The sequence below is a fragment of the Canis lupus genome, chromosome 7 (assembly GCF_048164855.1).
Source record: "Canis lupus baileyi chromosome 7, mCanLup2.hap1, whole genome shotgun sequence".
NCBI lineage: Eukaryota > Metazoa > Chordata > Mammalia > Carnivora > Canidae > Canis > Canis lupus.
In genome coordinates this window covers 25037601-25055734 of record NC_132844.1, presented here as the reverse complement: position 1 = coordinate 25055734, position 18134 = coordinate 25037601, and the positions used below count along the sequence as shown (strand labels likewise).

Here is an 18134-nt window from a genome sequence, read left to right as displayed (position 1 = left end):
CAAGTGGAAGAAAATGTCATATACATGAACAACAGCATTATTACTAACTTTAAAGGAATACAGAACTTCTCACATTGTAGCCTATCAGAATAATCTTTTAATCATTTTTATTCAGAAACAATGATTTACTACAATGTTTATATAGAAACTGAAATTCCCAGTGCAGAATAAGCACTTATTTCATTGATGGAATTCTGGAAGCTTAAAAGGCATTAGATGGAGGTGGTGCAAGCAGCCTCTTGGCCTTTCCACAAATGAGATCAAGACATTCCCAGGAGAATTACCAGAAGAACAGATGTCTGATCTGAAGGGGAAGTTGACAATAGATCAGGATCTATATAGTAGACATATATTATTTAAAGCTTAGGCTTTATATAGTATCATAGATTATAGGCTCTCCTCCTTTAGTACTGGAACCATATGGCTTTTAAATCTGACTAGTGACATCATAACAATTGATATAGAAAAGCCCTCTCATTTCATGTTCAGACAGATTAAAAGAATCGAAGACTTCTTGCTACCCTTTTGGTAGCCTTCAAAGCCTTTCAACTCCATCCAAACACTTCATGTTCTAAAATTTCCCATCCTATATAATTACCAAATTAAATCTCAGATATCTTAAGTCAGACATTTCCAGCCAATGTGCCAGAAATAGGTTACCGGCGTGTTGAATCATTGTTTCATTCCTCAGTCCTTAGAGTATCTGGGTAGGGTCTTAGGGCAGTAGTTTTCCAGACATGAGCTGCTTTAACAATTGACTCTAGTGTAATTAATATACAAATATTGTTTTTTATGCATGAGGTGACTTTTTTAAGTTCTTGAAGAACTGTTCTGAGTATTGAAGAAAGATGCTCTTATTATGTAAGAGGTTGTCTAAAACTGATTTAGGAAACTTCTGGAATAGTGTGCAATATATAGTGAGTGAAGTAAAAGTGCTTCTTTAAAAGATACACACAATTGAAGCTAGTATTTAAAACATTTACACTAAGGTATAAATGACTGATAAATTCAATGCAACATGAAGACATTTGCAATCTAATAAAGGATCTTATTAATCTGAACTCATTTCTAATTGAAAACAACCACAGCTTCTTTTCCCCTAGCAACTGCTTGTTGCCCCCAACTATGGGGTTAGCATCCTCCACCATTCCCTGCCTTGCAAACCAGTGCCTGGCACTGTATTTGGTGCCAGTACAGTGTGAAATGCACAGAATCGATACTGTTTCTTAGCAGGAAGTCTTGTGTCGCTTATACTTCTCTATCCTAACACCTTTACAAGTGACTTCATATCTCAGAGGGCTTGGTAAAAATAGTCATTAAGGAGGGAGAAGTGAATGTTGACAAAACCTCAATAGATATTCTAAATCAAGGAATCATAGATCCGTGACTGCAAAGGATTACTTATGTACTATAAATTATCACAGAACCATATAGCCTCCTAAGGGCTTTGAGTTATTTTCCCAGCATAGGCAATAGATTTGCACAAGTGTTTGTTGAATGAATAACATATAAATCAACTAATAATCAAATTCTGGTTGGTTCATGACAACTATCATTAAGGAACAGAGTAAAACAATTTAGTCTTTGCATAGCATTTTAGCTTGGCTAGAAAGTTAAGAACAATGTAGCAATAAGCAATCAGAATGTGATATTTGAGAGCTGGGAATCATGGTACAATCCTGTTTTTGAAAGTCAAATGTACAAGTTTTTCAATATATATTCCCAAAATGAATTCCCAAAATTAGATCTAAAATTGGTACTGAAATAAATACTAGTATCAGTTACATGGAGAAGTTTCAAGTATGCCTCTAAATCTACTGAGAATCATCTATATTTTTTTTTTATTTTCAGTGCCTTCAATTTTTTGCATATATATGATCTCTGGAAAAAAATAATATCTATAGCAAAGAGTTTGACTTTATATATGAATTCTGTGCACAGATGAACTGCTACTGAGTCACCCAGAAGGCTCTAGGGAGAGTTAGGCAGCACTGAATTTGATCATAGAAGACAGAATCATATTTTAAAAAGAATTCTCCCAGCAATGCAGCTAGATAGCAGAGGTTTGCCTCTCTTCTGTTCAGTGTTGGCTGCAAACACCACACTCCCCTTCAGGCTGTCAATGCTCTTGGAGCTAGGTAGGGGAGGTGGAACAGAACAAAGGGATTAGGCCTACTGGATGCTCCTGGAAAGAGGCTGCTCTGAGATTATTTGCATGGTTAGCTCATTTCCTAACCCCGACCCCCCATAAAACCTTCCATGAATACAGCACTTCACAGACTTAAGATGTCACAGCACCGGTATCACTTAATCACAATTCTAGCGCATCGACCCTGCAAGCAGCTAGGAGAAAGACTGCTGGGGCCTCGCATGGGGTGGGGAAGTTCAGCCAAGGGTGTGCTCAGCTGTTATGTCAGGCCTTGAACCAGACCCTGCATCCCTTCCTCTGCAGAATGCAGCCTCGCTGAGTCTCTGCAGCTTTAGGGAGCCGCTGTGTGGGGAGGCAGCCTGATGGCCAGGACCATTCTGGAGAGCCGTGGGAGAGGGTCCGAGGTACCACATGGTAGGCCGAGATGCTTAGTCTTCTTGGCATCCAGTGGACATGGACAAATTCATTGCTAAATGGAAGCAAAATCCCCTCTGGCTTGCTTCTGCCTTGTTTATGGTCTTTTCCTTGTTATTTAGAAGCTAATTAGGCAATCTGCCCAGTATCTCTGCTCCCAGGCCTGGTGCTCTCTGACTATTTGCCTGCTATTTCTGTCAGGAGACCGAGGTCAGTGAGAGAAGGCATCAGCCTTTAATAGGCCCCCTCTCCCACTTGTTAGCATTGGTGGTAACATCTTTACAGAATTTTTCATATTTGGCCATCAAGGATTTGGCCATCTGGGGATTATTTATGGATTTCATTACTCACTTTATTCCACTCACCATTACTGGGAAGACCTGGGGCTTGCCTATATCCTAACACAATTTCAAATTTGTGTAGGGGTCTTCTGCCCTGAAGAACCGAGCATGTTCAGCTCATCAATCTATCCATGGCAAACAATTGCGGGTTACCGAATACAGAAGGATGCAAGTGCTTGTGTGGAATTAGAAGGTAGGCTGAGTGGAAAAGTGTTAAACTGTAGGAACATCTCACTCTGAACAATAGAGCTATGTCTGAAAAGTTCTTATAAATAGATTTATGAACATTTAGTTATGTTTTAAATCCACCAGAGGAATTGACAACTCAAGGCACACCCTGCTCCGAGATCTTTCACAGGTGCAAATTATTTTTGTGAGGAAATACAATTCCCTTTCCACTCATCTTTTTTATGAATTTGAATTTGAATTTGAATATATCAAGTGGTCTTAAAACACCTGTGTAGCTAAGTCTGCCAAGATGCTTTCATTGACTACCCGGTAGATGAACAGACTCATTCTCAAGCTGAGAAGTGCTTATTGTAAATTGGATATAGGTTTTTAATCAGCCACACCTGATTAGATTCCTACACTTCTTGAACAATCATTCTGTGTATATAGGAGAGAGCAAATGGGCCAGTTCATACAGCAAGCTTTAGAAGCTTCTGCTTTATGCAACGTTAAATCTATTGGTTATTGTGTTTATGTATATTTGGGTATATTTGTTTTTAAGTTTCTAAACCTAATATCTTTGCAAACACTTTAATCAGTTTCTTACAGAATTTTCATTTAGATCCAACAAGTTGGAGTAAGTTCATTTTCATTTCTAAATTTCTTACTCTTTTCTGTGGCTTATACCTCATTTCTGCTCTTCTATCCCTAGACAAAAGCTAGTGTTTTTAGTTCCCATTTTCCAGATGATTGCTCTGTCTCTGTCGTTGCTGCCATTTGTGCAGATGGCTTCATAGTTCCAGCACAAACATATAGTGCCGTGAAAAATAAGCCAAAAAAATTGTAAGTGTTTAAGTATAGTAAAGCTGATTTTTGCCTACAGTGTTAGTTTCTCTTGGCTCAGTGCCTAACATCCATTAGGTGTACTCTGAATATTCTAGCCCTGGACACAAAGGCAGGAATTTCCTTTTTAGACTGTTTATAGTATTTACTGTCAGAGATGATAGCAGTAAGAAGAAGGGCATGAAGCCTTGCCAAGGCCCTTGGTTCATGACTGTTCCCTGACTTTGGCATTCATTTTCATGCTTCCACCAAAGAAGAGAAATCATATATTGGTTATCTGCCTAATCCCCTTAGAAATAGACCTCATTCTTCTTCACCTTTAAGAAGGCTAGATGTGTGCCTTTTAGAAGAGGAGAGCCATAGAAGTTGATTCCATTGGTAGGTACTGCATTTTAACCATAGCATTATTTGTTTCTAGCTTTAAACTACCAAGGTAGTCTGTTAGCATGCTCACTAAGCCTCAAGAATTTTCTGTTCTACTGCAAGCATCTCCTGAGGCCACCTTGTTAAAAAATTTAATTTCATAATCAGTTTCCCAGAATCAATATTTCTTTTCCTATTTCCCTTTGCTTGGACATAATGTGATTAGAACAAAGAGCTCTCATGCTTTGGGACTTATCAGAATTGCTGCTAAAGAAAGCGCTGTCCAACAGTCCTCCTCCCATATGTGAATTCTGCTATTCCTCTTCCACTTGGGCATCACAATGGCCATGAGAGCTAGGGACCTCAACCAATCAGGCTTGGAACTGGGGCTTTTGGGAAGCAAATTTTCATGAGGGGCCACAGAAGGGCAACTTGTACCAAGATATACATTGATCCATATTTGCTGTAACAGTCACATGTCCCATCTTGCTCATCTCTTCCTGGAGGCTCTTTTCAGGAGATGGTGGCATTTTTGCAGCAGGTGTGACATATTCTGGGTCATTCAAAGAGATATTTGGATTTATCTAATTTCAGTAAATAGTGCTAAAATTCATAGGGGTTTTCCTTCTGTTAGGAAACAAAGGACATTCTGTAAGGCTTTTCTCTGATTCCTCAATCACTCAATTTCAAATACTTGAAAATATTTGCATTGGATGACCAAGTAAGACAAATTGCTCATAGCCACCCAGGTTAGAAAGATGGAGATTTAACAAGACAAGCAATCAGAGGCTAAATTGAAGGGCTAAATGGTCTCTAGAATAAAAATAATTCCTTTCTAGAATAATCAGAGATTTGAATGAGACACACACCAGAAATATTATGAAGAAAAAGAAAAAGCATAGCAAGCCCCCTCACCTCCCTTAAAAAGACACAAAATTTCTTTGTGTAGATGTTGTGAATATATGTGTGGTAAAATCTTTACAAAAACTGTAAATTAAATTAGCAATTAATTTGGGAAAGAATTGATGCCAAAATAGTTTAAAGCTTTGCTCCCCTCCCCACAGAATAACTCAAAAACTGTTTTTAGTTTTTTCCTTCCCTTTATAAACTCAAACTCCTAATTGAAAAGTATCTGTGTTATTCAATACGAATGAGATAATTACACTTGGGTCAGGTGTAGGGTTGGGTTGCTTTCGATGGTTTTAAAGGATTCTCCCTCTTATCTATTTGTTCCCTGAAGGATTTCTGTATCTCTTTGGGCAACTAGGCAGAAGCAGCAGCAATAATCTTATTTACAAAGGGGGCAGGAGGGCAGAGGGCTGGAGGCCTCAAGGGCTGGTGTTCAATACTGTCTCTGTCATCCTGAGATCAGAGGGTTTGCCCCAGCCCAGGTGAATAATGACCAGGAACACTTTGTGACTGATGACTGCTCTGTTTCGGGAGCTAATTGATGTCCCTCAGTTCCTAGTGAATAATGCTCTTTCTAGCAGTGACAGTAATGTCATCAGGAAGGACAATATGTGGCCAGCTAATTAGGAAACAGGTTATGGAGCCCCCACCCCCACCCCCACCCCTGGGTGCTCTACTGGGCTAAGCAGGAAGCGATACTCTTACATATGTATAAAATGCTTTGTAAAAATCTCTTTGAATAAGAAGAATTAGGGAAAAGCCTTCTTAAACTTTGACCTTTTTTGCCTAATAGTATAAATCTGCACAGGCCTCTATAAATCACAGTGAAGTACATTGGGAAAAATAAGTCCCTTTAGTATCTATGGCCCTTGATGATCTGGCCCCTGGCCCTCATCCTCATCACTCTCCTATGGGGACCATGTCCCAGCCACACGAGACTACGTGTCATTCTCTGGACATATGCTCTCTTAAATCTCTCACCTGCCTTCCCTACCCCACCATTATTTCTTTCCCTATAACATTCTTTATCTCCATTTTCTCCGTAGCATTATTTATCTTCCCTTTCTCTTTTTCTGAATAGCTCCTACTTGGTCTTCAATACTCAGCTTCAATATTCAATATTTCTAAGTCAGTTACTTGTGCTCTTTCTGGTTTTCCATAGCCTCCTCTATTTTAGCATTGATTGCATTGTATTAAGATGACCTGTTTAAGTGTTCATCTTCTTTCATTAGATGTTAAGTAATTTGATGACTTATCATGGTAGATACTCAATAATTGTTGCTTGAATTGAACAGAATAAATGCACAGTACAGTTTGATAAATGGAAATTGGCTTGTAGCTATCAACTCAGTAATGTAGTACCTAAGAGAAAATCTGAACTCTACCACTTACTAGTTATGTGACCTTGTGCAAGCTACTGTCTGTCAAATGGAAATCATAATGTGTCACGGGCCAGTTAAGAGGTTTAAATGAGATGATGCATCTCCTAATAAATGGAATACATGCTAACCATTATTTTTGGTGCCAAGCACAAGGTAGGTTCTCAGTAAATATCTGCTAACTTGCATCTTACAATTTTAACAAGTCACATTTTATTGACTGATAGAGCATTATTTCCTAGGTGCCTTGTTTTATGTACAAGTTAAAAATAAAGCAAGTTTTTTAAATTAAAAGAATTAAAATGAAAACTATAGGAAGTGACCAAATTGCTAAATCCACTATTGTAGGTAAGATGAGGAATGTATTTGTAGCACACAGGTCTGGGGATAAAATAAATCAAACTTCCCCTCAACCACTGTTTCAGTTACCCAAAGTGAGTAATGAATCTTACTAGGCAAGTAATAAAGAACACAAATTTAATTTATTTTGACATCCAGAAGAGATTTGATCAAGTTCTTGAATTGCTACCATCTGGAGATGAAGGAAGGAAAACACAAGTATAGTTAGAGCCACACACCTCATCACATCCCATGCTCCCTTGCAATGTGGTGAGATGGAAAGATCCAGAGTTTAGAAACAAAGGATCTGGGTTTGAGCTCTAGAGATTCAACTTACTACTAACTACTGATGTGAATTTGAACAAGATACTTGACCTCCATGTACTACATGTATGAAGATGTACTGCAAAACAATAGAACTTTGGGCATTATTTTTACTAGGCATTCTGGTTAAGTAATGGTGATGTTCTTCAACTTGCATTTCCTAGAATATGGGAAGCTTGCAATAAATAGTTGTGGACTATATGGCTTTAAATGAATAATGAATGGGGATCCCTGGGTGGCGCAGCGGTTTGGCGCCTGCCTTTGGCCCAGGGCGTGATCCTGGAGACCCGGGATCGAATCCCACGTCGGGCTCCCGGTGCATGGAGCCTGCTTCTCCCTCTGCCTGTGTCTCTGCCTCTCTCTCTCTCTCTGTGTGTGTGTGACTATCATAAATAAATAAAGAAAAAAAAAATAAATGAATAATGAATGAATGACTGGAGTCACTGTGGTTTCATAAAAATACTATGGGTCTTGGAATCAAGGAAGACCTGGGTTCTAACCTTAGTTATGTAGTGTTTACCTCACTCAGCTTTTGACTCACCTATGTTATAAGGCTAACAACATATACATCATAGAGTTACTTGAGGACTAAATTATATATATATAAAGTGCCAATGTAAAGTTCTGGCACAATGTAGCTTCTTTATTCCTGATTATTAGTTAAAGGACTTATGTAGACATTAACGAAATAACTAAGATAAAATGAATTACATTAGTATAGCCCTTCACAGTTTTCATAGCTCTTCAAAACATCTGATATTGTCTGATCCTACTGGTATTTTCAGAGCTGGCATTTTTTACTGATGAGAAAACCAGATCAGAGGTGGTAGCTTGTCCAAGGCCAAACAAGTAGACAGTGACTAATACAGAACTACATTCTGGGTCTAAATAATTTCCTAAGTGTTCTTTCTAGCACAAAAGCTGCCTCTGTCAGCCAAAGCTGGGTATCTTTGAGACTTGCTATGATTCTGATGTTGGTCAAAATGTGGGTATACTGGATAAGGAGTATTTGAACATTTTCAAATGAATCAGGCTTACCTAAGGATGTTAGGAATTCTAATATATTTTTGGGTTTTTGTTTTTGAGAAAGAGAGAGAGAGAGAGAGAGAACCCCAAGCAGGCTCCATGCCTAGTGCAGAGCCTGACATGAGACTCAATCTCACAACCCTGAGATCACGAACAGAGTGGAAACTAATAGTCAAATACTTAACTGACTGTGCTACCCAAGCACCCTTCTAATATCATTATTCTTAAACAACTGAAGTGCTGCATAAGTCATCTGTTTCTTAACAGTAAGAGAAAAGTTATTCATTTGCCTACAATTATTTGAACACCCATGTCTAAAGCAATGAATAAGCTGCTGCAGTCAATACTGGGGAGTCCCAGAATCTCATTTTTTCTGTTAATTCAAGTCTACAGCTCTATTATTTTAATTAATTCCTTACCTCATTTCATTCCTTCCTGTCATTCTCTTTTCTTCTGGATATGTCACAGGGAGCTATGTCTCCTATAATCCTATATATTCATTCCTTAACATTACCAGAAACTTCTGAAGAACAGTAGCCCAATGACCTATACTTTTAGATGTGTAGAAACTAACCCATTCTTCACATTTCATCACCTCCTAATCAGATACATACACTCCAAATTTCTCTCACTAGCATTCCGGCACAGGAAGTTGAACAATGATAATGTGTATTCTTCACTTTCTGTGTTCCAGTATGGAGCCAAAAACTTCACATGTATCACCTTCAATCCAGAAGAAACCCTTCTCATAGAATATTCTAGAAGTAAGGGTGGATTTTTTTTTCCATCTGGAATCATCTATGGGGGACACTATGGAGACTCTTGCATACCTCACTTGGTTTTCTGTTTCTACATCATTCTGAATGTATATTTCACTATCAATGGCAACACGAATTATTGATGGGGGATCAGTTTTAAGTTTGTATCTTTTTCCCATCAAGTCCCAATGTAAAATTTAAGAACTAAGAACACATGTCATTTGCTTTTCTGTTAGAAGCATTCAGATTATGCAGTTAACCACAGTGTTTCCTGAAATAGGCAGAATGCTAAATTTTTATTTTGTCATTAAAATAATAAAAAGAATCTATTTTCAAATATTTGCTAATTTACCATTTGAAAATTTTTACTTTCTTTCAAAATTAACTGATAACATACTTTCAGATAATAAGAATGTGTAAACTTCATATAATGCTTTTTTTTACTTCATAAAATTTTCAAACTATTTTTCTTCCTGTTCAAATAAAATTATATTTTTATAAGTTATGTTGAAAAGTATCTCTCTCACATGGTTTAGAATTTGTGTTTATAAATTCCACAGATTTATATATTTTGCTAAATCTGCTAAATTCCAATTTCATTTACACATTGTGAACTGTGCATTACCACAAAATCACTAAGCCCTTTAATGAAATAATGCTTTAAAAAGGTATGGCAGGGTTTTTTCCTTTATTATATAAATAATGGCTTTATGCATGTTTTTCCTATGTTAAAAATGACTACATTAATCCAATCTGTCCTCATTTCTCAAATAAAGTCAAAAGTGCTTTTTGGGAACAAACCGGTTCTTCCACAATCTTTTAGAACTTAAATCCTGAGTGTTTTAATGTTAGACTGTGAAATAAGGTGGAATTCAAAGGCATTTTATGTTCTTCATGAGAATCTAGAATTTTTATTTGATTCCAGGTAACTTTGGACAATAAACATGATGGGATGTTTTCTCTTTGAATAAATAACAATTTAATTATATCATTGAAATAAAATATAGTGTGGGCTTAATACATTGTAAATATTACGAAAGTACTACTTTGCGCTAGTAAGTTAATGACTGAAGCTACATTGAATAACAATCTTACTAGTACCTGTGTACAAAGTATTATACAGATTACTAACGAAGATATTGCAGCGGTTGCAAGGGTGTTACCAGCTTAACAAACATCTAACAATACGATATTCTTCTAAGAGGAAAAGGAATAATGTTAGATTTACAGACAATAAAGATTTATGCTTCCCAGTTGAAACATTGGAAATAAGAATCCAGATAATCTGGTGTCTTGGTTCATACTACCACAAGAAAAGGTTTCCTTTCTTGGGGACTCTGATCCCCAGCAAGCCTAGTACACGAAGTTTACGTGAAGATAGGTTTTAGGATGCCACAGCAATGTAAGGAAATTCTTCTATCTGAAAATTACTGATTTGTAGGCCACTGCTTAACCATCTGACTTTTTTTAAAAACCTATTTACATACATTCAGCCCAAATCAGTAGATAAAATGTTTTGTCTATATTACAATAGGCATTGGTAACATTTCATCAGAAGGCCAATGCAAGACAATCGTTAATAGCCATTGCCCAGCATTTAGGATATTTTAAAATATCATACAAATATACAGTTAGATTGTGAGAAATCTAATTTTGCGCATGATATTGGTGGTCTCTTTTACAGATGTGGAATGGCAGAAATGAATCAACAGGACAGTAACTATAGTGCTACTCATCCGGGGCCTAATTCTCATCTGGTTGTTGGACCTATTTCCTGCAATGTGGGTTTAGGCAGCCAAAATTCCTAGACACTTAATGCCAGATAGGCTTGACTCAACGTGGTGGGGAGGCTTGGGAAACAACTCAAGTGTAGGCATATGTCTGCAGCTTCTCCCAGATCCCTGTTTCTTTTACACAAATTTCATATGTAATGGAAAATTAGAGGTTCTTGGAAACAGCCTTCCTTGTTTAAATGAAACTATTGGTCTAGGACTGAAAGATTCATCATTACTCTGAAGAAACTGAACAGGTTGGGAATTTGGCCCTTTCTGAAAACGTATGTGATAGTGAAATGCATGGTCAGGACAATTATGTTACCCTCAGAGGAAGATAGGTGAGTCTGAAGTCAGACCTTATAAAACTTATTGAAATTTAAATTATATTTAAGTTAATGGGCCTAATTAAGGGACTAGGTAATGAATGATACTAATGAATGGTAATTCTAATAAGTATACTCATTAGGGAGAACATTGGAGTCTCTTGGGGTAGGAAACAATATTAAAAGCATCAAAGTGAATCAAACTAATTGAAATGTTTTAAAATGAAGGTAGTGTAACACACATGTGATGATATTTCACAGATAATTCTTAGAATATCAATAAGCACCAAGTTTAGTGCTGTCAGCCCCATTGTCCCTTAATTTATTATATATGATTTAGATCTTGAAAGCACAACACACTATAAAATCTACATTGCATACACAGAAATACAGTTTCAAAAATGAATCCTGGAATTTTTCTATAAATAACAAGAATTTCATCTCCACCAGGTCTTCACAGCTGTGAGAAGAGAGTTGGTACTGCCTCGTGAGCTCTGAAACATGTGGGTTAACATTTGGGATAATGTGGGACTAAAGACTGGCAATTCTTCAGTGGAACCAGACCACGGTGAGTTCTTGTAAATAATCTTTTCTCTCTCTTCTAAAGAGATCTTATTCTTCCTCTAACACCCTGAGCCCTCCCGTGTATATATCACAGAGAGGTAAGGTGAGGCAACCAGCAGGCAGATTTGAGCTGTTTATACAGACAATTAAATCTATCCCAGCTTGGCCCACAGGGTACATTCACCTGCAGACCATACACTGCACAAGAGGTCACTGCCCCAGTAGGCTGCTCATCTATCTAGAGAGCTAGAAATCACCAGATAAATGCTAGCTCTCCACTTTAATTCATGCTATGCATGTCCCTGGGTCCGGTAGGAACCATGCTTTATCTGGGTAAGGAGAAGACTGTTTGTAAGTAAAAGCTGTCAGAGTCAAGTGGCTTCCGAACAATATTAATGCTTACTGGGAAAGAGCCCAATTCTGAGCACCCATGGTACCATTAAGGAGTATGAGGGTGGGGCATGAGAAAAAAAAAAGCCATGCACATCTTTATACTTTAGCAGACCTGCTAACCAGGAACAGGAGAGAGGCCTATTCCTTCAAATCTACCCCATCAAAGCCGGGTCTTGAGTTGTCAGAACGGGCCTCTAGGTGAAGCACAGAAGCAGCCACATGTCATTCAAGCCTCAATCACAACTGTGTGGGCTCCTCGCTGCCTTTTTTCTGTCTCACCCACTGTCCGACGGGCCTCCATAGCCACATGGACCAGACCTGGTAGTCTTACTTCAGCAAGCGAGGTCCAGTGTTGCTTAATCAGGGTCACATAACTACATACTCAAATGACAAATGTTACCATGGGGTTTCTAGAACCACTTCGCTTTGATGATTTACCTCCCCATGGACTTGGTTGATATTAGGTGCTCAGAAACTGAGACACTCACTTCCCAACACTGACATGGTAAATACAGATCTTCACTTGCATGTTTGTCATTTATTCTTCCTTGTTAGATACTGGTCTTAACAAAATATCTAAAAGTCAATTGAGTAGTTCTTGACAATCTCTAAAGGAGGGGGCAGTTTTCTGAATGTTTATGGTCAGTATTTTTATCAACGAGGTTTCTGGAAGAACTCAATTTTAGAAACTGAATTCATGTGCAAGAGTGCAGCCAGTGGTGAAATTTACACTTGGTCACAGTTTTCTCACTTTATGACATGACTGGAACAGTTACGGGATAGAAACACGCACACACACACATTTATATTCACACTCACACACGGTATAATTTTACTGATCCAGACAATACTTCTTTTCAATTAAGAAAAAATGAAGACTCATTTGGCCACCCAGGCATGGAATCTACTTAAACCTGGAATCTAAGAATGCAGTACTCTTCAAGTAAACAGCAATTGCACAGTGATAACAATATACATTAAGATTGACACATGCTGTCTTAAGAGGTCTAGTAATAGCTAAAGACTAAAGAAAGTCAGAGATGTCAGCCAGAAAAGTCAATATGCCTTCTGTCTTCCATTCTGATTGTAATCCATCACCCAACAGAACAGCCATAGTCCAGAAGATAATAAATGTCCACGTATGAAAATGCAGGGCTAACAAATTTTTAAGTGTCAATGAATTCTGCTCAATACTCTGGATAGTCTTCAAATTCTTCTTGTTGTATTAACAGAAAAATAAACCTTTATGGTTATTTCAATGTCAAATTTAAATAAATTGGAAAAAATATTAAGGTTTCTAAAGTCACGGGCAATAATTTTTTAAAAAGTGGTCTCACTGGTGTATATCCACAGCTTATGTCCCATTGTTTTCATGAAAGTCTACCTTTCAGTTTTGCTGAACTAGACAAATATAAATAACACACAGTTAACACTGATACACATCTCACATGACATAATACATTTTACAAAAGAGCTCTACTTTAGTAGTGTAACTTGTAAAAGTGGACATCTCCGATACTTATGGACAAATACATTTCACATTATAATGAGAGTTGTGGTTACAAAGGCATTACTCATTTGATGGTGTTTTCCTATGGGTCCTTTGACTTCAGACTGTGTAGCCACAGGTTTCTCTCCTATTTCGCTGAGACTCGGAAAAAGCTTCAGTCACATCAGCAGCAAGCTTCCTTCACTGTAAACCCCTGAAGAACTGAGTTTCAGTACCTACACTATCGAAATGTTAAAGAACAGGTAACTGATCCTGGTGACAATCACCTTTCACTGAGCATGGTAAACTTAAAAATATATAACCGATGAGATGACAGACTCTTCTAGATTTTTAAGCTTTAAAAAAAAAATGAATTTCTTTTCCTGTGCTGCCAGGAAGGCATCAGGCTCACAGAGCCTCGGCAGACGTGTCTGTGGACACAGACATGGTCACCTTGGCAATCTTGACCGTGCTCTTGATGCAGCTCTCTGCGGCCCTGTGAACACTGGCTGCGTTGTTGGCGTGTTTGTGCAGGCAGTCCGAGTCCCCCATGCTGTTATCAAGAGGCTGTGCGGTGCCTTCACACGAGGGGAACATACTCCGGAAAGCATGTCTCAGGTCCTTGCTCCGCAGAGCGTAGATGATGGGGTTCACGGTGGAATTCAGCAGACAGAGCATACTGCAGAACGCAAATACCGTCTTAATGAGCTTGTTCATCTTCCCAAAGACATCATACACCATAATCGCAAGCAGAGGGCCCCAGCAGATGATTAAAACCACAAGGATCAGAACCAGGGTCTTGGCCAGCCTAATGTCCATGCGGGCTTGGTCGGGCCGCGTCACCTGCACCTTGCCATCCTCTGATGTGTGGATGATGATACTTTTCTGGGTGCCGCGCTGAATCATGCGGACCGCGTGGCTGTGAGCCTTCCAGAGGATATACATGTATGCATACACGATAAATAGCAGCAGCACGCTGGTGACCCCGATCCAGAACATCAGGTAGGTTTCATCAATGAGTGGGAAAATGTCTGAGCAAACGGACTGCAGTTTCTTGCAGTTCCAGCCCAGGAGAGGCAGCACAGCAATCACAATTGCTATGGTCCACATCAGGCAAAATGCCACCACAGCCTTGGGCCTGGTGACAATCCTCTTATAAGCCAGGGGCCTGTGAATAGATATGTACCTGTCAATGGCCGTGAGGAACAGGCTGCCTACAGAGGCCGTGAAGGAGGCGGTGACCCCACCCAGTTTGAAAAGAAACACATTGGGGCTGTCTTTGCGGTGGAACACGTGGAAGTCAACAAAGCTGTAGACAAATATGACGCTCCCCAGGAGGTCGGCCACTGCCAGGCTGCCGATGAAGTGGTAAGAGGGCCGGCAGCGGAGGCTGCGGGAGTGGAGGATGACACACAGCACCAGCAGGTTCTCCAGAACTGTGAAGGTGCCCAGTGTGAGGGATAGCACGGCGATGGCCAGCTGCTGGCTGGGGTTCAGAATCATGAAGCACTCCATGTCCATGAAGTTCTCCCCACACTGGATGTTCTCCTCATTCTCCTTGTAGGATGAAAGGGACTTGTTGTAAAATTCGGTAATGTTCACCTGGTCTGCTGGGACTAACTGGGCATTGTCTCCTGCAGTCATCTTTTCTTGGAAGGGACTTCCCCTAAAGGAAGTTAAAGGAAATTTCTGTGGGAAGTACCCTAGTTTGGATGCCATGTCACCTTTGATATCTTCGTACTGAATGTCATTGGAGCCCACGTAGAGGAGGTCTGTGGTGATGGTGCGGAAGGTGGTATCGGCAAGGCCATCTAGGATAGACTTCATAACCTCCGTCTTGGATTAGGCCAAACTCAAAATGACTGAGAAAGAGACCCGCAGCAGGGAATCCTAACAGGAGGGAAAACAAAGAACCTGAATGATGAGAAGACTGAGAGAGTAATAAAATTTTTTAAAAATCTACTGTAAACATCCCAAATGTGTACCATCACATTATTTCATTCCTGTCTCAGAGCCTAGATAAAATCCTTGTCAGATACAGTCAACAAAATGAGTCAGCCAGCCAGAGAAAAGCCACCCAAAGTTGGTGATGTGGTGGCACACACTAGAAATATTTCTTTCCTTATTTAAGCTGTCTGGATTTAAGCCACTGTGTGATCCTGTACAGACCTCCAGAGGCCAAGAGTCAATGAAGGAAATGTGTCCTGGGCATGGCATGCACTCATAGTTGCATTAGAAAGTATTCACCACCTGGCTTCTACTGTCACAGCAGTGTCCTAATGCTGGTGAGGATGGGGGAGAGCAACATGTCACACAATTTTTGCTCTTGGAAGACTTTATCACCTTGTCACACAGCTAAGACTGAACGTACAGCACAGCCAAAGTATGAGATGGTCTGGAATCAGGGACTGTGTTATGCGGCCCATGTGCTGAGTGTGAAGGGGGAGGGAGAGACTTCTGAGCACCAGAAGAACAGATGACCATGGGGGAAGATCTGGATGCTGGCCTGATCCAGCAGGCAAGTTTCCTCTCCCAGAGGAGACATCTGGACCAATGCATGGCTGAGGTGAACTTAAAAAATGTCTACACCAACCAAGAAAAATATCATAAAGGGCAAATTTGCACTGAGGCTCAGGGGAAGACCAAGATCTTGAACACCGGGCAGCAGTAATGATGGAAAAAAGTGCTTCCTGATAGTGTCTCCATGAATGGTGCAGGGACACAAGCATTCTAAGAGACAGGAAACAGGCCTCGATGCTGTATCATCTAGGCTTTCCATGTAGACAGCACCAGAAAGACGGATGACTGAGAAAAAGGGGCCAAATTTTAAGGGCTCTTCAATTCTAATATAAGCAATTTAGTTTTGTTTCAAAATAAACAGCCAGGGAATTGATTTTACTATTTATAAATGTTTTAAAACATGGCTATTAGGCTCTTTAGTTTATAAAGATATTAGAATTACTGAGTGGTACTTATAATATTTAAATAATCATAAAACCATCATTTTATTTCCTAACTGTATTTTTCTTTTTTTTTTTTTTTAATATAACCCACTGTGTGTAGGGGGAGATAGTTATTATCTTGCAACAAATGAAAATGTTCTGAGTTCTCCTACTAAAATACAGGGATCCTACCTATCTGAATTAATGATTAATTCATTCATCCATTCGACAAATCATGGAGCACCCAGTACGTGCCAGGGTGGTAGGTTGGTACTAGGTGCTCGGCATTAGTGGTTTCAAGAAAGAATCCACGTGGATGGCTCTGTGGTTGAGCATCTGCCTTTGGCTCAGGTCCTGACCCCAGGGTCCTTCAATCGAGTCCCGCTTCAGGTTCCCCTCAGGAGCCTTCTCCCTCTGCCTATATCTCTGCCTCTCTGTCTGTGTCTCACATGAATAAATAAATAAATAATCTTCAAGGAAAAAAAAAAAAGAGAGAAAGAATCCCTATCACGTAAAGTATACAGTGTGGCAGAGGACAGACAGCTGACCCGATAATTATGATGAAGTGTGGTGACAGCTCTGACTGGAGATATACCAGATGCTGTGGGAGCAGCCGGTCTAGGGTGGTTGAAGGAGGTTTCCCCAAGGAAAGGATGTTTATGCCAAGAATATGTAGGATCAGTGAGTGGAGACAGAACACGGAGGCAAAGAAGAAAAAACTAAATTCATACCTTAAGTATCACAATGTGGTTTTTTTCTTCTGTTTATTTAGTAACTTGGAATAGGGACACTGTGCTAAATGTGGCCCACCTTGCTCTATCCTGCCATCCTGGAGTCCAGGCTGTCTGCTGAGTCAACTCTGCTCTTTGTAAAGTTACATTTGCTAAACAACTCCACTTACATATAATTTTCACCCATAATCTGAGGGACACAGAAAATAGCCACAATTTGTGAAGACAGCTGTTAAGGGTCTTGGCTTATTCTCAAATCTAACTTTTGCCTCTCAACTCCCACCTGTACTCAAACACAGAGCTCGCTGGCCCTAGGAGACGTGCTGCTCTTGGGATCACACCTGCACACCTTCCTCCTTCCCTCTGAGCCTCCCTCTGGCCTGAAATACGCATTTCCAAGATGTCTGTTCCATTGATCTTTCAAGACTTACCTCCATTTCTGACATCTCCTTGGCCAGCCCTTCCCTCCAGGCAGAACTAGTTCCACCAGTTTTCCCCTACATTTCAGGCCTCCCCACACATCATTTAACTGCGAACTTACATATTTACTTCCATAACTAGAAAGTGGTTTCCAAGCAGAGGAATGGTGTCTGATAAAATGATAGGAAAGAGAGGGCTGGTCTCCCTTAGAAAATGTTCACATGAACCTAACAGGTGGCAGTTGAATTTTATTAACTGGTGCCTGAAAAGAGTGATTTAATAAAATTTATTTGTCTTTTCTAAAATTAGAGGAGAGAAAGGTAATTAATTCAATGGACATTTGGCCTGAAAACCAAAACTGGAGTCTAACATTTCTTATCGGGAGCCAGTCCAGGACTTCCAAACCCTAAGTCCTCTTATTTTTCAAGTAACTAACTTGCCTTTCACACTTCCCAATTAAAAACTAATTTATTTGAAATTTTGA

At 39.5% G+C, this 18134-nt stretch overlaps 1 protein-coding gene across 4 annotated transcripts in view; it reads right to left on the bottom strand.

Annotated features, from left to right (window-relative positions):
- The window catches only part of CNR1 (cannabinoid receptor 1), a 53070-nt gene that overhangs the window by 19510 nt on the left and 15426 nt on the right, over nt 1–18134 (bottom strand). For 3 of the 4 annotated variants that reach the window (XM_072832100.1, XM_072832099.1, XM_072832101.1), the window contains one exon: nt 9895–15447. The exons of the other annotated variant lie outside the window; for it this stretch is intronic. In XM_072832100.1, the coding sequence (XP_072688201.1) occupies nt 13966–15384 (1419 nt within the window). In that variant the 5' untranslated portion in view covers nt 15385–15447 and the 3' untranslated portion in view covers nt 9895–13965. Of the gene's footprint in view, nt 1–9894; nt 15448–18134 lie in introns of those variants that run through there. 4 annotated transcript variants of the gene reach the window in all.